The following is a 23,469-nucleotide window of genomic DNA, read 5'->3' as shown; positions in this document are numbered from 1 at the left end:
AACACTTGGTACAACTGAGTGTGTGTGACTCTCCCATACATGTCATTTTGTACACACAGACTATGCAACGCTCACTGAAACCTAGAGCCCAGCCTGCTGCTGAGAAGTGGATGCAGGCTGCACCAGATGCTGACAAGAAGGTAGTGGATACTGTCCTAAAGGCAGCTGATAGGGACTATGTAGACAAAACACTGAACAGAACATTACAACCTGATGCCAAGAGAGCTGTACAGAAATGGATGCAAGGAGCCACTGATAGAGGTAAGTTTCACATTTGAAAACTAAATGTTGTTTCTGATGATTAATCTTTCTATACAGTACAAGAAGTAATATACTTAGTGTTAATACAGTCCCTGAAAATAAGCAGTGAAAATAGGTGAACCAAACAAAGCACTTGAAACTTTAAAAGGTGATTCAAAATGCCCCATACCACAACCTTGAAAAATGTTCTTTATACCAATATGTCTCTTGGCCAGTACATGCAAAGCTAACTTCAAAATTGCACGATACATGAGAAAAAAAAAGTTCAGATGACTTGCAGCGACCCAAACAGCCATGAATTTACTGTTATACTGCCTATTGTTCTCCCTTTGGGGTATTATGATGTCATAGAGAGTGCACCGGTTCATGCCAGTTAGTATAGTAAGTAATGGAAGACAGTAGTATAGTAAGTAATGGAAGACAGTAGTATAGTAAGTAATGGAAGACGCTAGCATGGTAAGTAATGGAAGATGGTAGCATATTAAGTAATGGAAGACAGTAGTATAGTAAGTAATGGAAGACGGAAGTATAGCAAGTAATGGAAGACGCTAGCATGGTAAGTAATGGAAGACAGTAGTATAGTAAGTAATGGAAGACGCTAGCATGGTAAGTAATGGAAGATGGTAGCATAGTAAGTAATGGAAGACGGTAGTATAGTAAGTAATGGAAGACGGTAGTATAGTAAGTAATGGAAGACGGTAGTATAGTAAGTAATGGAAGACGGTAGCATAGTAAGTAATGGAAGACAGTAGTATAGTAAGTAATGGAAGACGGTAGCATAGTAAGTAATGGAAGGCGGTAGTATAGTAAGTAATGGAAGACGGTAACATAGTAAGTAATGGAAGACAGTAGCATAGTAAGTAATGGAAGACGGTAGCATAGTAAGTAATGGAAGACAGTAGTATAGTAAGTAATGGAAGACGGTAGTATAGCAAGTAATGGAAGACAGTAGTATAGTAAGTAATGGAAGACGGTAGTATAGTAAGTAATGGAAGATGCTAGCATAGTAAGTAATGGAAGACGGTAGCATAGTAAGTAATGGAAGACAGTAGCATAGTAAGTAATGGAAGACAGTAGCATAGTAAGTAATGGAAGGCGGTAGTATAGTAAGTAATGGAAGATGCTAGCATGGTAAGTAATGGAAGATGGTAGCATAGTAAGTAATGGAAGACGGTAGTATAGTAAGTAATGGAAGACGGTAGTATAGTAAGTAATGGAAGACAGTAGTATAGTAAGTAATGGAAGACGGTAGCATAGTAAGTAATGGAAGACAGTAGTATAGTAAGTAATGGAAGACGGTAGCATAGTAAGTAATGGAAGACAGTAGTATAGGAAGTAATGGAAGGCGGTAGTATAGTAAGTAATGGAAGACAGTAGCATAGTAAGTAATGGAAGACAGTAGCATAGTAAGTAATGGAAGACAGCAGTATAGTAAGTAATGGAAGACAGTAGTATAGTAAGTAATGGAAGACAGTAGTATAGTAAGTAATGGAAGACAGTAGTATAGTAAGTAATGAAAGACAGTGGTATAGTAAGTAATGGAAGACGGTAGTATAGTAAGTAATGGAAGACAGTAGCATAGTAAGTAATGGAAGACAGTAGCATAGTAAGTAATGGAAGACAGTAGTATAGTAAGTAATGGAAGACAGTAGTATAGTAAGTAATGGAAGACGGTAGTATAGTAAGTAATGGAAGACAGTAGTATAGTAAGTAATGGAAGACAGTAGCATAGTAAGTAATGGAAGACAGTAGTATAGTAAGTAATGAAAGACAGTAGTATAGTAAGTAATGGAAGACAGTAGTATAGTAAGTAATGGAAGACGGTAGTATAGTAAGTAATGGAAGACAGTAGTATAGTAAGTAATGGAAGACGGTAGTATAGTAAGTAATGGAAGACAGTAGTATAGTAAGTAATGGAAGACGGTAGCATAGTAAGTAATGGAAGACGGTAGCATAGTAAGTAATGGAAGACGGTAGCATAGTAAGTAATGGAAGACGGTAGCATAGTAAGTAATGGAAGACGGTAGCATAGTAAGTAATGGAAGACGGTAGTAATCACTTCTTGCATTTAGGGTTAGGGCAAAACACAAAAGTAACTCTCCCTACATTAATTGCCACCAGTGAAGACAACGGAAAAACTAATCATGAACTAGCCCATGACATGCCCAACATACACACTTGCTGTAAAGTACTAAATAAAAAGAACAGTAACTGCAATGATAAGTAGATTGATCAACATTTGTTGAGAATGTAAAAAAAAATTGCATCATCACACCACTTTAGACAACATTTCCTGACGAGAAACTATGTTTTCCCTTTTAGTGGCCTACAAAAATATGCCAATAACTTATTAAAACTAAAAGCTACATCAATAATATTTTCAGGACAAGTGCGCTTTGGTATTGCAAATGTATGTATCAAATTATATTGAATTTGAAGAGTACATTCTTGAGATATAGCCTAATTACTGAAAACCATTAATTATGTAAATTGCCCGTTAATATGCATGGGATGTTTACCGAAACATAATCACTTCTTGTCACTACCTATGGAACACATGCAATAAATTTCATTTGAATTGAGCGAGTCGGTTTTTTTAAAAGAAAGGATAAAGTCGCACCACTTTAGACAACATTTCCTGAGCAGAAACTATTTTTTTTTCTTTTTGTGGCATACCAAAAATATGCCAATAACTTATTAAAACTAAAAGCTACATTAGTAATATTTTCAGGACAAGTGCGCTTTGGTATCGCAAATGTATGTTTTAAGTTATAATGAATTTAATGCGTGCATTCTTGAGATATAGCCTAATTACCGAAAATCATTAACTACATAAATTGCTCATTAACATTCATGGGATGTTTACCAAAACCTAATTAGTTCTTGCTATTACCCTACGGAACATGTGTATAAAATTTTGTTTGAATTGAGCCAGCCGTTTTGGAGAAGACAATGACACAGACACACACATACTTCCACCCACTAATATATCTCTTCCTTATGGAAGAAGAAATAGGGCCAAATCTACTTAACAATACACCTTTTGTCATGCAAATTAAAATCACATACCATTATTTTTTGAGAGCATTCATACAGCCAGAGCTTCAGAGATTCCATTGTGTAATTTGTCACAAACAAGAAAGTAGTTTACCATGATATCAGATGATAATATTTTTATTTATATCATTTCTAAAGTACAAATGTTGTAAAGTGTTGTTTCAAGTGTGTGATATCCATGTATAATTTGTTGTTACATCAAACCACCTGAAGATCAATTTCAAGTTGATACCATGAAGAATGAAATAAACAATCCATCTCAATTTCCTTTCAGATCGTGATGTGGCCATTCAGTTTTTCAGTTCATTGGCAGGCAGTCGTTTGATGGGAGTCAAGGATAGTGTTAATCATGATGATGACAGCAACTGTAAGATATGTGATGGTGACAGACTTCAGCAAGTACTGGAAACTCTGAATAAGTATGTCAGATTTAGAAATAACATTCTTAAAAATAGTGCTAGTGGCGTTGTAGCACAACTGTACTTGGCTGTTGCTATGGGCATGGTCTTGTTGCTAGGTATACATGTATTTGCATACATTTTCGGAATCTTATTCACTTGCCTACCTTTCCCAGTTTCATCTTTGCAATAAAAACCATCATTTGGATGTTACTATGGGTGTTAATATGCTAGGCATATTAACATACATTTTTTGATTCTTTATTCACTTACCTACCTGTATCTGTTGTTATCCTTGTAATATGCATTATCACTTCAATGTTGCTAAGGGCATGGCCATGGTTGCTAGGGCCAGTTGTGTCAAAATGTTTTGAAGGAAAACTGCAGACAACACCTCCAGAAACATCCCTACCAAGTTTCAACCCCATTCATTATGTAGTTTTCAAGATATAACTTTCTGACCAAAGAAACACATTCTTAGATCTAATTTGCATATCAATCATGGGATTATCATGTCATGAACAATTGATAAACTAAACACCCATAAGAGCGTTCCCACCAAATTTCAGTCAAATCAGCTCTGTTGTGGATAAAGCTTCATATACACATCCCCAGATGCATACCTATTAAATTCCTGCCCAATCTTTGCTTTGTAGGTTTGGAATTATAGATTTTTGACCAAAAGGACACATTTTTATACCTAATTTGCATGTCACTGATGGAATCATCCCGTCATGGACAAATCTTACTTTACATCCCCTTAAGAATGTTCCCACCAAATTTCATTTTTTTACCAAATCACACACCTGTGGTAAGATCGTTTTGATTTGAACAATTTCCCAACTAGACACCCAAGGTAATACACTCACCAAATATCATGGCAATCAGTCCAGTGGTTTTTTACTGTAAGTTGTTCACACACACACACACACACACACACACACACACACACACACACACACACACACACACAGACAGACAGACAGACACACTGCCAGGCATATAGCACAAGTGAACCTTATTAGTTCAGTTGTGCTAAAAATCACCAATAAGATTAAGGAATTTGGGTCCGCTTTTGGGCTGCTACATGTAGCTAGCTTATTAGAGAGAATCAATAGCATCTTGCCAGGCATGATTGGAAAGCAAAATCTGAAATCCAATCCAATGAAAGTGTTGGGACACTATGTCCCACTCTTTCAAAAGGCCGGCTGCAACACTGGCACACACACACACACACATGCACATGCACACAGATATTTCACCATGCCTATGGCACTACTGAACATCAGTTCAGTTGTGTTAAATGGACTGGAAACTTTAAGTTTCACTGTTGACTATAATATTATTAGTGGCAAAAAAAAATTCTTTAAAAATAAAATGTGATATTTTTTTGCCAACCTTCTGTCTATATAATGTTTATCTTACTTTGCAGGGCTGTCTGTTATGGTCAGAAATAAATATTAGCTGTGTTTTACCATGTCCTAATTCCTATCTCTACTTTCTAACCACAGGGGTAGAACTGGCAGTTATGTCTTAGCTCGTCGTAGAGACCCAGGTGCTATTGACCCAGCCAAACGGCGTACTCATCTCCGCCTCCTGACACCAAACACCCGTGCTACAGTCCCAGAAAAACAAACCTGGCATCACCTACCAATACTCAGACATCCTGGACCGGTCTCTAACACCATCGCTATGTTTACACGCCCTCACCGCGCCATTCCCCGACACTTCACCATTCACCCTGAATGGGAATAAAGGATCAGATCAATCTGCAACCAACTGTCCCATATGTAAACAAATACAAGATTGACCACAATTTAGTCAATAAAACAAATGACTTAGTTATCATATTAGATTGGTTATCTACTAAAATATATACATGTGTAACACCAATATGACTAAACCCTAATTTACAATGAATATTTTGTGATGGATGCACTGTTGGAAATAAAATCTTTATATTGTATTTTTGGAGTTGATTTCAGTGCTGAGGTACATTTACAACTCATTTTGTATTCAATCCTTTTTGAGTGTCACACTGCACAAATATTAAAATTGTAGTGTAGTGTAGACAGTGTGTGTGTGTGTGTGTGTGTGTGTGTGACGAGATCGGTTTCATCATACAGGCTTGTATTAAGAATAAACATGTGATGTCGATGGAAGGCAGCTGTCATTATATCAAAATGTGGGGTTTCGTGATAGCTCTGTTTAAAATCTACATGGATAACTTTGTTGTTTTCCAATATGGCTGAAATGAAAAGGTTTTTTTGACAGTATTCATATAGACCTACACAATGATTCCTAAGTGAAGCCAATTATCTTGACAAAGTGATCCAGGCTGATATTGAACACTTATGTTTCGGCAAATATCTGATACACTATAAATATAATATACATTATTCCAAACTGAATGTGATACACTAAATGTGCGAAAAATGTTACAATATTCTGTCCAAAGACATTGGCATTATTACAGATTTAACCATACTGATATGATTTCTATTCACTCAGTTTCACTTTTTTTTTTGTTATTTACAGTGTGTTCACTAGTGTGATTTGGAGAGTGCAAGACACTTTGCAGTGATTTACAAAAATGAAGTTTTAAGTACTTAATGTATTACCAAATATACCACATTTTGTATTCACTAAAACAAGTGATGGATCAATGCATATTTTCAACAGTAACCCTAACACATCCGTCCATTTCCATAGCATTTTTGGTATATTGAATAATAGTGTTACCACGCCAAGGGGTCTGCAGATAGATGTTTGCTCTGTATACAATTTATAGATGCATAGATATAGGAAACTTGGCTTCTGCTTGTTTTAAAGTACTGGATATCATGATTTGTACTGTATATACCTCATTTACACAGCAGCCACGTTGATTGTTATGTTGAAAAGTAATAACTTTTGAACTTGAGGACACTGTCAGAATGGGGCTATGCTGGCTTGTTACCATGGAGTTTCCATGCCATGAAATCAAGCTCATTTACATAGCAGCCATGTTGCTTGTCATGTTTGGAGTGTTGAAGTTTATAGTTTGCAGTATTGATAAGGACTTTTGTATGTTTAATTGGAGAGAAGTAAATTTTGTAAGACCATACACTCATTGTTGCATTTTTCGGACAGACTTTGTTTTCGGACAGATATTGACTCGTCTCCCCAATCCTCGCGGAACTATCATATTGTCATACTCAAGCATTCGTATGAAAGTTCAGGTGATACTAAAGGTTTGATCAGTTATGAGATCATTAATATTGGCAATCACAAAGTTACCGTATGTAACATCACTGTCGTTGTTGTTAGTCTTTTCACAAAAGCAAAGCATTAATATCGGCGATCACAAAGTTACTGTATGTATGTAACAACACTGTCGTAGTTGTTAGTGTTTTCACGAAAGCAAAGTATGTGGAAATGATACAAAATCACTTGAATGTCATTTAGCTCTCATTAAATCTACAAACATCTCAATGATAATTTTCTCCCAGTGCTCAGTTCAAACGAGATGACACTTTCCAAGATATTTGGGTATTTTTTTAAAAGAAAATATGGGACATATCTTGAACAAAGAAGTGTCTCTGATATCAGACAGTGTTAACGTTTTGTGTAATGGTGATACCACAATACCAATGTTTTTACCCAATATTTAAATCAAACTGAGTGGCGAAATTCATAACTTACAAGACAAATACGTAAATTGGCATGGAAGTTCCTGTCTGATTACTAATACTGTCATCCAATTACTAAGTCATCGATGTAGGGTTATAAATTCAGGGACTACGTGTCATAACAAAAGTTACTTCTGACTTTAAACCCTGTTGAAAAAGACCCTAAGGAAACTGACTAAATGGCAATATGGGTGTTAGTTGTTGGCAGTGATTATCAAATAGTATTCGTCAAATAACATGACCCTGTTTGAAAACTGCGACAGTGAGTGTACTTAGAACTCAAACTTATAAGAACATTTGTTATGGTGACGGTATTTTACAATTAGTCAAACTCACTAAATCATAAATCCATAAAATCAAAGTGTGCATGTTTGATGTAATAATTGCACTTTGCAACAAATGTAGAAATAAAATATTTGTTTTGAATGAATGTGAATGTTGCAATATTTGCTGGTGTGTGTATTATCCATAGAGTGGAACTGACTCACTGTTGTCTGTTGGTGTGTGTATTATCCATAGAGTGGAGCTGACACACTGTTGTCTGCTGGTGTGTGTATTATCCATAGAGTGGAGCTGACACACTGTTGTCTGCTGGTGTGTGTATTATCCATAGAGTGGAGCTGACACACTGTTGTCTGCTGGTGTGTGTATTATCCATAGAGTGGAGCTGACACACTGGTGTCTGTTGGTGTGTGTATTATCCATAGAGTGGAGCTGACACACTGTTGTCTGCTGGGGTGTGTATTATCCATAGAGTGGAACTGACACAATGTTGTCTGTTGGTGTGTGTATTATCCATAGAGTGGAGCTGACACACTGTTGTCTGTTGGTGTGTGTATTATCCATAGAGTGGAGCTGACACACTGTTGTCTGTTGGTGTGTGTATTATCCATAGAGTGGAACTGACACACTGTTGTCTGTTGGTGTGTGTATTATCCATAGAGTGGAACTGACACACTGTTGTCTGCTGGTGTGTGTATTATCCATAGAGTGGAACTGACACACTGTTGTCTGCTGGTGTGTGTATTATCCATAGAGTGGAGCTGACACACTGTTGTCTGTTGGTGTGTGTATTATCCATAGAGTGGAACTGACTCACTGTTGTCTGTTGGTGTGTGTATTATCCATAGAGTGGAGCTGACACACTGTTGTCTGTTGGTGTGTGTATTATCCATAGAGTGGAACTAATTAACACACAGTTAAAATCTTAATCATTATTTCTTATAAAGCGCATTACATTATAAAAATAATCAGAATGTGCTGTACAACTGACAGGAAAAACAAACAAACATAAAAGACAACAAAAATAATTACACTATTTGAAAAGCTGTTACAAATGTCCAGGTATTAGAAAAAAATACTAAAAAGGTACACATACATAAACTTTAACATAAAAAATATAAAATGTCTAATGATAAAACAACCTAAAAATGTAAGTTTTCAGGGACAAAGTATAACAGATTTACAAGACATTGGAAATTCACCAGATTTGTTGATAGTTTGACAAATAGCTGGAGCAACCTGTTCACTCCTGTAGTTCCCTGTGATAATGTGCTGCTCTACGTTGAACCTGTTCAAGTTTGTCAATGCTTTTCAGTTGGTAAGGGTCCCGAACCACTGAACCATATTCTAGCATGAGCATGGATCTTACTCGTGGGATATAAGCTGTTTTCTTACATGACTGTGTACAATGACGGAGGTTTCTTCTCAGAAACCCCAATGTCAAGTTTGCTTTCTTTGTGATATTTGCAATATGTGGAGTCCATTTCATGTCCTCTGACAAAGTGAGACCAAGATAAGGATTTTGTGTGACCTGCTGAGTGGTTATCTGAGTCGGACTGTACCACAATACATAAATCTCTACACTACACAACTGATGGTACGGTACTACAGTGCACAAACTAATTTTCAACTTGACAGAGACACAGTTGCAAATTTAAAGCTTTTGATACAAATTTTGTGTCGCTGAAGAGAACCGTGAACTCGGTATACACCAAGAGATTTGTTTATTCTTGAACGATGCCTTACATGTAACATTACCTGTGAACCACATTCACCTCTGAGCATGTAGTGAACAATCAATTCACATAAGGCATTCGATAATCTAGTAATGAAGCTCAAAAAGAACAAGTTTCAGTTTTAGTGACAATGAAATAGTCCTGGACCAAGGACAGTGCCCTGGGGGACTCCGGAATCAACGGTGACTAGGTCTGAGTATTCCCCTTCCACTAATGATCTCATGTATCGTTTTGTAAGGAAAGATGTAATCCATGAGTGGATAGATCCATGGATGCCATAGTTCTTTAACTTATAGAGAAGCTTTTTGTGAGGGACCGTGTCGAATGCCTTGGAAAAATCCAATATAGCAATGTCTGTTTGGATGTTCTGGTCGAAAGATTTCATGAAATCATGGAGAGTTTCAACTAATTGGGTTTCACAAGAAAAGTCTGACCTAAAACCATGGTTTAGTGATGACAGTATGTGGTTTCTTTCCAAGTGTTGAAGAATATGTCGGCAAATTATGTGTTCAAGGAGTTTACTTGTAATGGAAGTTAATGAAATCAGCCTGTAGTCTTCTGGTAAATGTTTATCCCATTTTTTAAACACTGCGGCAATGTTTGCTCAGTGCTGTGAGTCTTTCATCTGGTAAGGATCCTGAATCAATTGAAATTTTGAATATTTTGCTAGTCTTGGCATGAGTTGTTCAGTGCAGTCACATAACATAATATTTGGTATTAAATCTGGACCTGATACCTTTGATGAATTTATTGTTTTAATAATTTTTTGACTCCTTTGTTATCAATAGTTAACTGTTCCAATGGTTTTACTAAGAGTTTCTTTACTTTTTTAACTGTTGACATGGTGTCTGTTGATGAGGACTTTGTAAACACGGATATGAATTGTTCAATCAAGATGTGAACTTGAAATATCAGAATCAGGGAGAATTCCTGACATAGTGTTTTTACTTCCAGTAACATCAATACAGTAAAAAGGGATCTCTGATATACATCATCAATACAGTAAAAAGGGATCTCTGATATACATCATCAATACAGTAAAAAGGGATCTCTGATATACATCATCAATACAGTAAATAGGGATCTCTGATATACATCATCAATACAGTAAAAAGGGATCTCTGATATATATCATCAATACAGTAAAAAGGGATCTCTGATATACATCATCAATACAGTAAAAAGGGATCTCTGATATACATCATCAATACAGTAAAAAGGGATCTCTGATATACATCATCAATATAGTAAAAAGGGATCTCTGATATACATCATCAATACAGTAAATAGGGATCTCTGATATACATCATCAATACAGTAAAAAGGGATCTCTGATATACATCATCAATAGAGTAAAAAGGGATCTCTGATATACATCATCAATACAGTAAAAAGGGATCTCTGATATACATCATCAATACAGTAAAAAGGGATCTCTGATATACATCATCAATAGAGTAAATAGGGATCTCTGATATATATCATCAATACAGTAAAAAGGGATCTCTGATATACATCATCAATATAGTAAAAAGGGATCTCTGATATACATCATCAATATAGTAAATAGGGATCTCTGATATACATCATCAATATAGTAAAAAGGGATCTCTGATATACATCATCAATATAGTAAAAAGGGATCTCTGATATACATCATCAATACAGTAAATAGGGATCTCTGATATATATCATCAATACAGTAAAAAGGGATCTCTGATATACATCATCAATATAGTAAAAAGGGATCTCTGATATACATCATCAATACAGTAAATAGGGATCTCTGATATACATCATCAATACAGTAAAAAGGGATCTCTGATATACATCATCAATAGAGTAAAAAGGGATCTCTGATATACATCATCAATACAGTAAAAAGGGATCTCTGATATACATCATCAATACAGTAAAAAGGGATCTCTGATATACATCATCAATATAGTAAAAAGGGATCTCTGATATACATCATCAATACAGTAAATAGGGATCTCTGATATATATCATCAATACAGTAAATAGGGATCTCTGATATACATCATCAATACAGTAAAAAGGGATCTCTGATATATATCATCAATACAGTAAAAAGGGATCTCTGATATACATCATCAATATAGTAAAAAGGGATCTCTGATATACATCATCAATACAGTAAATAGGGATCTCTGATATATATCATCAATACAGTAAATAGGGATCTCTGATATACATCATCAATACAGTAAAAAGGGATCTCTGATATACATCATCAATATAGTAAAAAGGGATCTCTGATATACATCATCAATATAGTAAAAAGGGATCTCTGATATACATCATCAATACAGTAAATAGGGATCTCTGATATACATCATCAATACAGTAAATAGGGATCTCTGATATACATCATCAATATAGTAAAAAGGGATCTCTGATATACATCATCAATACAGTAAATAGGGATCTCTGATATATATCATCAATACAGTAAATAGGGATCTCTGATATACATCATCAATACAGTAAAAAGGGATCTCTGATATACATCATCAATACAGTAAATAGGGATCTCTGATATACATCATCAATATAGTAAAAAGGGATCTCTGATATACATCATCAATATAGTAAAAAGGGATCTCTGATATACATCATCAATACAGTAAATAGGGATCTCTGATATACATCATCAATATAGTAAAAAGGGATCTCTGATATACATCATCAATATAGTAAATAGGGATCTCTGATATATATCATCAATACAGTAAAAAGGGATCTCTGATATACAACATCAATATAGTAAAAAGGGATCTCTGATATACATCATCAATACAGTAAAAAGGGATCTCTGATATATATCATCAATACAGTAAAAAGGGATCTCTGATATACATCATCAATATAGTAAATAGGGATCTCTGATCGGCATTGTCGATTTGATCACAAAGGTATGCACGGTGTGCCTCATTTAAATTTCTAAAATAATCACAATGAGCAGATTTATAAAAGTTGTAGCACAACTGTTGACAGTACACTTTAATTTTTTGTAATAATTATGTGGGTCTGTAATATACACCATCATTTTACTATGGGCATGGTGTTATATCTGTAATATACACCATCATTTTACTATGGGCATGGTGTTATATCTGTAATATACACCATCATTTTACTATGGGCATGGTGTTATATCTGTAATATACACCATCATTTTACTATGGGGCATGGTGTTATATCTGTAATATACACCATCATTTTACTATGGGCATGGTGTTATATCTGTAATATACACCATCATTTTACTATGGGGCATGGTGTTATATCTGTAATATACACCATCATTTTACTATGGGCATGGTGTTATATCTGTAATATACACCATCATTTTACTATGGGCATGGTGTTATATCTGTAATATACACCATCATTTTACTATGGGGCATGGTGTTATATCTGTAATATACACCATCATTTTACTATGGGCATGGTGTTATATCTGTAATATACACCATCATTTTACTATGGGCATGGTGTTATATCTGTAATATACACCATCATTTTACTATGGGCATGGTGTTATATCTGTAATATACACCATCATTTTACTATGGGCATGGTGTTATATCTGTAATATACACCATCATTTTACTATGGGCATGGTGTTATATCTGTAATATACACCATCATTTTACTATGGGCATGGTGTTATATCTGTAATATACACCATCATTTTACTATGGGCATGGTGTTATATCTGTAATATACACCTGGTGTCATCATTTTACTATGGGCATGGTGTTATATCTGTAATATACACCATCATTTTACTATGGGCATGGTCTTGTTGCTAGGCATACCTACATACAATTTTGCAATGCTTATTCATTTACCTTCCCATCACCAGTGTTATTTTGGCATTACCGGTGGTATATGTCATTGTTTACCTGTTACTATGTGTGTGGTCTTGATGTTAAGGGTATTTACATATTTTAAAATAATGTGTATTCAATTGCCTACCCACCCCTGTTGTTATAATTGTAAAAAACCCTATCATTTGACAGTTGCTAAGGGCATGGTCATGGTTGCTAGGGCCAATTACATATCTATGACACACTCACAATTTGCAGACTAACAGTAACACTTTTAGAACCATAACCAAATTTCATCACCAGTAGTTTTAGAGGTAAAGTTCAATACCAAAATCACTTGCATCATCTAAAGACAGACAGACAGACAGACAGACAGACAGACAGACAGACAGACAGATAGACAGATAGACAAACAAACAGACAGACAGACAGACAGACAGACAGACAGACAGACAGACAGATAGATAGACAGACAGATAGACAGACAGGTATTTTGAACCCTAGACTCTCTCAATAGTCCTCGGAGCTTTACATATGGATAAAACTTGGGTTATTTTTGTATGTTCTGACATCTACTGCATACTCAACTATCCCTGTACAGTGTGCCCTCATCAAACATATAGAGCTAACCTTTCATTGATGTATCACTGTTAGCGCAACACTCCATGTTAATGCGAAGCTTGAGGACTGTTAACACTTGTTCAAATTTACCCTAATAATGGCTTGGGCAATAAGGCTTTGAGAACACAGATGGTCCGGGATTCTTGGACCCTACAAAACATGATTGACAACTAATCTGGAGACTGTATCTATAACTAAATAAACATACTGCTTACCTCATCTCAGATAGTGATAAGGCTCCCACTGTGGAATTTTACAATTACTTACTAATGGTTAGTCTCGCTGCCAGACTCGTGACTATCGTCCCTAATCTGTTTATGTATGCCGAGCAGCACAGCCGCAAGAAGAGAGGGACTAGTCCCAAGTCTGGCTGGAAGCGTTTGGATAAAAATACCCGCCAATGAAACTAGCGAATAGACAGATTGTTCAAACATACTAGCTACTGAATATTCTATATCCAGGAGGAGTCTGTTATAAATAGCGACTAATCATGTGTTGAGGATTTTTTTACTTCAATGAATGACAATGTCACTTATTGTTCATTGCGTAATGTCAAGAGGAAGAAAACAAGCTGCCGCATTAACCATAAACACAGAATATTGCAACAGGCAAGTAACAAACACAACGCATGAAAATGGAAAAAGTTACGAGAAAACCTGCCTCGTGATTGAATATGGTATGCAGCAATAATTGTAGCGTTTTGCTGCGGTTTTGTGGTTTTTTTCGTCTGTTTTGGTGACTTTTTAAGTTTTAGTGTTTAACCTGCCCCTAACGCTACAATTCCTAGTGTAGGGATTCCAATCAGCTGATGCGATGCTGATCGGTATCGCAGGTATCAACCCTTATTTTCGCCAAAATATCGACCTACCTACTGAAAATCTGACATTTCCTAACCGCAACACTTCTTAGGAATCCCCCGCAGCACAATCGACACCCTGATCTGGCCTTTCCCCCATCAAAAACGGCTGCCGAAAATGCGAAACTAGACAATTTTGAAACCTTTCGCGGCTACGAGAGCTCGGCAAATGTACCAGTGATCAACGACCTTCGTTCCATTTCCTTACAGTGCAGTGTTACTTTGAAACAAAAATCAACTGTAGCATGTATCATTTACTAGTATTTACGTAGGACAAAACATGGGGGAAGGACTTCGTGTGTTCAGGATGTGAAATCAACGGTGTACATTGTACATCAATAATGTACATCTCAATGAAAGACATATAGAAATGTGTATACTAAGATAGAACAGAAATAGAATTCGTATAAATAAGCTTACAAAAAATTCACACTAAATTGTTGCCTGCAATTTCATCCATCTCAACATAAGCATGGTGTTCCTGTAGTCTCGTAATCTTAATGTGGAATACATTGTATGTATTTCGAAACGTAACAGGAACATCATCAGGAGTTTTATGTGGTCACCATATACTTTAATCGGTGTTTTTGTTACCGAAGACATCATAGCCTTCAGGACAACAAATATTACCATGACTGTGCGTAGGTGACAACACGTGTCTTTGTTATGATCGCACCACGTTGAGATGTCATTTGCATACTTTGGCAAACCCACATAATGACGTAATCACATTCCTTTCCAAACGCTTCCAACCAGACTCGGGACAAGTCCCTCTCTTCTCGCGGCTGCACTGCTCGGCATACATCAAACAGATTAGGGACGATAGTCACGAGTCTGGCAGCGAGACTAACTAATGGTGTGCCTAATAGATTTATACATGTAGAAAGACTCTGATCTGTTCCCTTAGCTCTGGTTTTCCCAACAAAATCCGCCTTTCTGACAAAATCTCAGCAGCTATGTGTCATCTGTGGCCAATTTAGTGTCAAGAGGTTCAAACTGTCATTTAGATTTGCAACTGAAAAGATCTTGTTGCTAAAATCCAAAGAGCATTCCCCAGTTTCCCTACAGAAGAGGGGAATATATGTAGAAAATGCCACAGCATGGTTTTTGGCACTGTGAATGGACTGTATGAACTGGACTGTCGATCTGACACTGTGAATGGACTGTATGAACTGGACTGTCGATCTGACACTGTGAATGGACTGTATGAACTGGACTGTCGATCTGACACTGAATGGACTGTATGAACTGGACTGTCGATCTGACACTGTGAATGGACTGTGTGAACTGAACTGTCGATCTGACACTGGCAAATTAAAGCCACAAGGAACCAAATGAAAAGAAAACTAACACAAACGGTACCAACAAAATTGACACCACAAATGAAAAGGCCAACAAGAACGCTGACATTTGCAGACATGAGTACACCTATCCATGCTCCAGACATTTTTGCCTCACTACCAACGTCCAGTGGTGTTCAAATGAGGAAAATCCTTCCTAAGCCAAAGTCACTGTCAAATTGTTTATACTTTGAACATTACATTCAATTGTGGCATATTCAGTAGCCTCTTGTAAGCTTGCATCAGAAGCTATGTTGAAGGATTACAATAATAAAGGGGCAGGGGACTCCAAACAATTTTTAATACCACTTCATCTGTTCATCCCCAGAAACATCCCTGTGAAATGTCAGAAAAATCAACCAGGTACTTTTGGAATGATAGACCTTTGACCAAAAAGACAATTTGCATATCACTGATGGGATCACTGGATCATGAACAATCCTTAAACTATACACCCCTAAGAATGTTCCCACCAAATTTCAGACCGATTTGCCCTGTAGTTTTTTGAGTTTCAGTTTTTTGACCAAAAATCACATTTTTACCCAAATCACACATCGGTGGTAAGATCATTTTGATTTGAACAATTTCCCAACTAGACACCAAAGGTAATATACCCTCCAAATGTCAAGCCAATCAGTCTCACGGTTTTTGACAAAGTCATTTACACACACACACACACACACACACACACACACACACACACACACACACACACACACACACACTCACACACTTCACCATACCTGTAGCACTACTGAATTTAGCAATGGGGGGGGGGGGGAGCAAGTTCATTACTAAATGATTTTGACATCTGAAGGCAAAACTGAACGTAGAGATACTAATTTATATTATAATTTTATTATAATTCTACCGCTATAGACTCCTTGCAAGTTCCATGTTCTAAATCCATTCCTAGCATGGTATGCATGTAGAAGCAAAATAGGTTACTTACTTTCAAAGTTGTTCATCGACCATTGTCCTGACTCTAGTCTGCTATATCAAGTTCAAATGTTTTGTAAAGATCTCTGACAGGAACACCTTCTAACTCAGCTAGTAAAAACAATAGTCAAACAAAGAATGCCATAGTGTAAGAAATTAGGAAAATTTTACAGCAAAAATATATGCAATTTTTTGCTCTTTTTTTCAATCCAATTCAGTATTCTACTTCTAAAGTCCCAGTAACTAACTTTTCACTATGTTTCCCCTTGAAAAATATACCAAACCTTTACATGAAATACATGCAGTTCAATAATTTTGATTAAAATATCTCTTTACTAGGAACCCTGTAGTTGTTGCTGGAGTGCATGTAAGTAATTGGCCCAAAACTGACCAAGTACGGGCAGAGTTACGAGCTCGCAAGTCTCAAGTACGAGTGACGTCTGAACATATATATACGGGTGACGTAACGAGCTCGTAAGTCTGAAATACGAGTGAGGTCATGTAGTGGTCCTCCTAAATTACTGCCCGGGGAAGAAAGAAAGTGCCTGGGAGTAAACTAGAGGGTAAACGGAACAAAATGTGTGTAGGTGCAGGTTTTTCAGCCTGAAATTTTGTACCTGGTGACGTCCATAGCCATTGCATGATTCATTGATACGGATTCAGTGAGTTACTGCCCGGGGAAAATCTAAACGTCAAATCGATATCAAAAGTCAATTTGTGATTGAACTAGAATGTTAAGAACCCCCTATCTAACCTAACTTGTGGCCGCACAAGTCTTGTTTTATCGTTTTTAGGCTAACAATCCCTTTGTTCACCTAGACCATGGAAGTACTTCCATGCCTAGACTCATTTTATCTGCGCCATCTTTTTTCCTGGGACATATTCTGTTGAAGGGTGTGTGGCTATAGTAACGATCCCGCCTTCCAAGTTTTTTTATGTAAGTGACAAATGATCTGACAAATAATAAGGAATATATTATCGTCATGATATGTGTGACTGAATGTTTTATTATGAAAATAAATTTCCTAACCAATCCTGCCAACACAACGTAACGGCGTTTGCGAACATAAGCCATATTGGTAAGTGGCATAAATCGAGTGCCCGGGGAAAATTGCGTTACCAAACCAACTAGACAGATATATAGCAATGTGTGCAAAGTGACTTTTCGGGTCCGTAAGTTTGCGTGATTGGCCAACATAATTACGCATATGAACATTGGGGTAAGGGACATAATTAAGTAACGCCCGGGAAAATTTCGTCACCAAACCAACACTGAAAGTTTTGACTCCAAAAAGTATTCCTCCGCACCGCTCACATTAATCACACCAAGTTCAGAGCCGATTATACTTCCAAGTTACGAGTGAAAACAAAATAACATACGCCTAAACGTTAGCTTGCCGAGAATTTTTTTCACATTAATGATAAAAGAATATCATTATTATTACATTTAATTTACAACAACCAAATATTCGCCACGTACTCGTGGAATACGACAAACGTGAGTCCTCTGCGTACTCATCGAAAATTAGGCCAACTACAAGAGTATGATGTCACCCGTATATGGAAATTACGAGTTCAGACGTCAGTCGTACTTGAGACTTACGAGCTCGTAACTCTGCCCGTACTTGGTCAGTTTTGGGCGAATTACATACCTCTGGAGTGATGCACAATTAGACAGGGTACCAAGGCTGAAATTTTGAATAAATTGCCTGGCTTGAAGTACAATTTTTGTCAGTACAATTGGTTAGAGTAACATCACTCGGAGGCTGATATGTGACATTTTAATGTTTAGCATCCTTCAAAATAAGGTCACCGTTACCATGGAAGCTGCCTCCTGTGAGTTTGCACAAGAGAATCCAGAGGGGCAACATCAGTTTTCTGATGGCCCAGATATTACTCTAACCAAATATGATGTCAAAAATTGTACTTCAAACCATGTAAGGTAACGCTTGTTTTAAGCCACTTTTTGGACCTGGCGTCCTGACTATTAAAATGGGTTGATTTAGTACTGTGTACACTGACTTCACTTACTGTAATACTGACAATATTAAAACTCACCTAGCTTTCCAAGCAGCATTTGACCAGTGTCTTTCAGTTCATTGTATTCATGCATCTTACATATATGTACACTTAACTCTTCTTCCCTGTATCCCCTGTAATACACGTACATGTCCATTAATAGTTCATCACCTGTAACACATGTACATGTCCATTAATAGTTCATCACCTGTAACACATGTACATGTCCATTAATAGTTCATCACCTGTAATACATGTACATGTCCATTAATAGTTCATCACCTGTAATACACGTACATGTCCATTAATAGTTCATCACCTGTAACACATGTACATGTCCATTAATAGTTCATCACCTGTAACACATGTACATGTCCATTAATAGTTCATCTCCTGTAACACATGTACATGTCCATTAATAGTTCATCTCCTGTAACACATGTACATGTCCATTAATAGTTCATCCCCTGTAATACACGTACATGTCCATTAATAGTTCATCTCCTGTAATACATGTACATGTCCATTAATAGTTCATCCCCTGTAATACACGTACATGTCCATTAATAGTTCATCACCTGTAATACATGTACATGTCCATTAATAGTTCATCTCCTGTAATACACGTACATGTCCATTAATAGTTCATCTCCTGTAATACACGTACATGTCCATTAATAGTTCATCTCCTGTAATACATGTACATGTCCATTAATAGTTCATCCCCTGTAATACACGTACATGTCCATTAATAGTTCATCACCTGTAATACATGTACATGTCCATTAATAGTTCATCCCCTGTAACACATGTACATGTCCATTAATAGTTCATCACCTGTAACACATGTACATGTCCATTAATAGTTCATCTCCTGTAACACATGTACATGTCCATTAATAGTTCATCACCTGTAACACATGTACATGTCCATTAATAGTTCATCACCTGTAATACATGTACATGTCCATTAATAGTTCATCTCCTGTAACACATGTACATGTCCATTAATAGTTCATCACCTGTAACACATGTACATGTCCATTAATAGTTCATCACCTGTAACACATGTACATGTCCATTAATAGTTCATCACCTGTAACACATGTACATGTCCATTAATAGTTCATCACCTGTAATACATGTACATGTCCATTAATAGTTCATCCCCTGTAATACATGTACATGTCCATTAATAGTTCATCTCCTGTAACACATGTACATGTCCATTAATAGTTCATCACCTGTAATACATGTACATGTCCATTAATAGTTCATCACCTGTAACACATGTACATGTCCATTAATAGTTCATCCCCTGTAATACATGTACATGTCCATTAATAGTTCATCTCCTGTAACACATGTACATGTCCATTAATAGTTCATCTCCTGTAACACATGTACATGTCCATTAATAGTTCATCACCTGTAATACATGTACATGTCCATTAATAGTTCATCCCCTGTAATACATGTACATGTCCATTAATAGTTCATCTCCTGTAACACATGTACATGTCCATTAATAGTTCATCACCTGTAATACATGTACATGTCCATTAATAGTTCATCCCCTGTAATACATGTACATGTCCATTAATAGTTCATCTCCTGTAACACATGTACATGTCCATTAATAGTTCATCACCTGTAATACATGTACATGTCCATTAATAGTTCATCACCTGTAACACATGTACATGTCCATTAATAGTTCATCACCTGTAACACATGTACATGTCCATTAATAGTTCATCCCCTGTAACACATGTACATGTCCATTAATAGTTCATCACCTGTAATACATGTACATGTCCATTAATAGTTCATCACCTGTAACACATGTACATGTCAATTAATAGTTCATCTCCTGTAATACATGTACATGTCCATTAATAGTTCATCCCCTGTAATACATGTACATGTCAATTAATAGTTCATCTCCTGTAACACATGTACATGTCCATTAATAGTTCATCCCCTGTAATACATGTACATGTCCATTAATAGTTCATCACCTGTAACACATGTACATGTCCATTAATAGTTCATCACCTGTAACACATGTACATGTCCATTAATAGTTCATCACCTGTAACACATGTACAATGTCATGTACATGTCCATTAATAGTTCATCACCTGTAATACATGTACATGTCCATTAATAGTTCATCTCCTGTAACACATGTACATGTCCATTAATAGTTCATCACCTGTAACACATGTACATGTCCATTAATAGTTCATCACCTGTAACACATGTACATGTCCATTAATAGTTCATCACCTGTAACACATGTACATGTCCATTAATAGTTCATCACCTGTAATACATGTACATGTCCATTAATAGTTCATCCCCTGTAACACATGTACATGTCCATTAATAGTTCATCACCTGTAACACATGTACATGTCCATTAATAGTTCATCACCTGTAACACATGTACAATGTCATGTACATGTCCATTAATAGTTCATCACCTGTAATACATGTACATGTCCATTAATAGTTCATCTCCTGTAACACATGTACATGTCCATTAATAGTTCATCACCTGTAACACATGTACATGTCCATTAATAGTTCATCACCTGTAACACATGTACATGTCCATTAATAGTTCATCCCCTGTAACACATGTACATGTCCATTAATAGTTCATCACCTGTAACACATGTACATGTCCATTAATAGTTCATCACCTGTAATACATGTACATGTCCATTAATAGTTCATCTCCTGTAACACATGTACATGTCCATTAATAGTTCATCTCCTGTAACACATGTACATGTCCATTAATAGTTCATCAAATATACAGTATAGTGATTGCTACTAATGCATTGTTATTTGATAACAAAGATATTGTATAAAATATTTTGCAAAACTAAAATTACTTCAACAAAACAGAACTAGTTTCTGTAGTTGGGTGATAAACTTTGATGGGTAGGAACAACCTGAGTAGTTGGGTGATAAACTTTGATGGGTAGGAACAACCTGATTAGGAACAACCTGAGTAGGAACAACCTGATTAGGAACAACCTGATTAGAACTCAAAACATAGAGTATCAGCATTCCAACATTAATTAGTTTGCATCAACCTACCATCATTTATCACTGTCATTATTTATGTTGTATATCTGCTTTGTGTAGCTATCTTGGGGCACGATCAATTTTCCCAATCATGATTTGGATTAATCTGATGTCATTTCTGGAGACAAGCTTGTAAACGAAACGCTCAATCATGATCATGATTATTTACATGTAAACATTTAAAAAGGTTTCAAACATTTCCGACAAATTAAATGATTTTACATCGTCAAAATGTTTGCAATGATAACAAATAACCAATCTCACCAAACACAATTTATTTAAATTATGTTTTCCATAATTTCTAACTTTCTGTAAGCCACATGCGTACAATCCCCTTATGATATTACATGGGCATGATTACTGTGATTACCAATCATGATATTACATTGTCCACCATCTTATAATCACATCAATCATGGTTTGGGACATGATTACTATGATTACCAATCATGATATTACATTGTCCACCATCTTATAATCACATCAATCATGGTTTGGGACATAATTACTGCGATTATCAATCATGATATTACATTGTCCACCATCTTATAATCACATCAATCATGGTTTGGGGCATAATTACTGTGATTACCAATCATGATATTACATTGTCCACCATCTTGCCAATCATGATAGTGATTGGTACTTATCAAATGTGAAATCATGAATGTGATCAATAAATCCTGATTATAATTGTACAAATCAAATGTGCCCCAGATTTGCCTGTACAAGGTGAGCTAAGTCCTATGATGAAACTCTTGGCTGTAACAAAAGCATTGTTTCCAAGCAACCTCAAATCTTGATGCCATTGACAGATTGGTGAGAAGTGGCCCATAAAAGATTTCATGATTTCATGAGATCAATAAAACAATAACCTGTCATTTTAGGCTGAGACAGGAAGCATTCTTCCAAGGCAAGAATCACATTTTTTGACCCAAAATGCACATCTCTGAGGCAATCATTTTCATTTGAACAATTTCTCATCTATACACCCTAAATAACATCACCAAATATCAAGGTAATTGGTCTGATTGTTGTTAGGTTCAAATACTCCAGGGGTTTTTCATAAGTTTTCTAAGTATTCAAATCAACTTTAGTCATATTCTAGGAGTATTGACCAGTGAAATACATTTTATTTGTCAACGCACCAGATTTTTAGTAAATATTTTTCACCTATCTAATCAACACTCCACGGTTATGACAGTTATGTCAATCATTCAAAGTACTGTTCCAGGACTTTTCAGAAGTCTTTTGAAATTCCAGGACTTTTCAGAAGTCTTTTGAAATTCCAGGACTTTTCAGAAGTCTTTTGAAATTCCAGGACGTTTCA

General features: G+C 36.2%; 2 protein-coding genes across 2 annotated transcripts in view; one reads left to right on the top strand and one right to left on the bottom strand.

Annotated features, from left to right (window-relative positions):
• Positions 1-7,817, top strand: part of LOC144440842 (uncharacterized) — a 49,798-nt gene extending 41,981 nt beyond the window's left edge. The window contains exons 5-7 of the mRNA XM_078130263.1: positions 60-261; positions 3,593-3,737; positions 5,228-7,817. Coding sequence (XP_077986389.1) covers positions 60-261; positions 3,593-3,737; positions 5,228-5,471 — 591 coding nt within the window. The 3' untranslated portion in view covers positions 5,472-7,817. The remainder of the gene's footprint in view (positions 1-59; positions 262-3,592; positions 3,738-5,227) is intronic.
• LOC144440843 (DNA repair protein SWI5 homolog) overlaps positions 1-23,469 on the bottom strand; it is a 68,790-nt gene that overhangs the window by 28,745 nt on the left and 16,576 nt on the right. Inside the window, exons 4-5 of the mRNA XM_078130264.1 lie at positions 19,077-19,171; positions 17,032-17,129 (exon numbers count right to left, since the gene is read on the bottom strand). Of these exons, the coding sequence (XP_077986390.1) occupies positions 17,065-17,129; positions 19,077-19,171 (160 nt within the window). The 3' untranslated portion in view covers positions 17,032-17,064. The remainder of the gene's footprint in view (positions 1-17,031; positions 17,130-19,076; positions 19,172-23,469) is intronic.

This window comes from Glandiceps talaboti, chromosome 10 (assembly GCF_964340395.1).
Source record: "Glandiceps talaboti chromosome 10, keGlaTala1.1, whole genome shotgun sequence".
Lineage (NCBI taxonomy): Eukaryota > Metazoa > Hemichordata > Enteropneusta > Spengelidae > Glandiceps > Glandiceps talaboti.
This window is presented reverse-complemented; position numbering and strand designations above follow the sequence as displayed.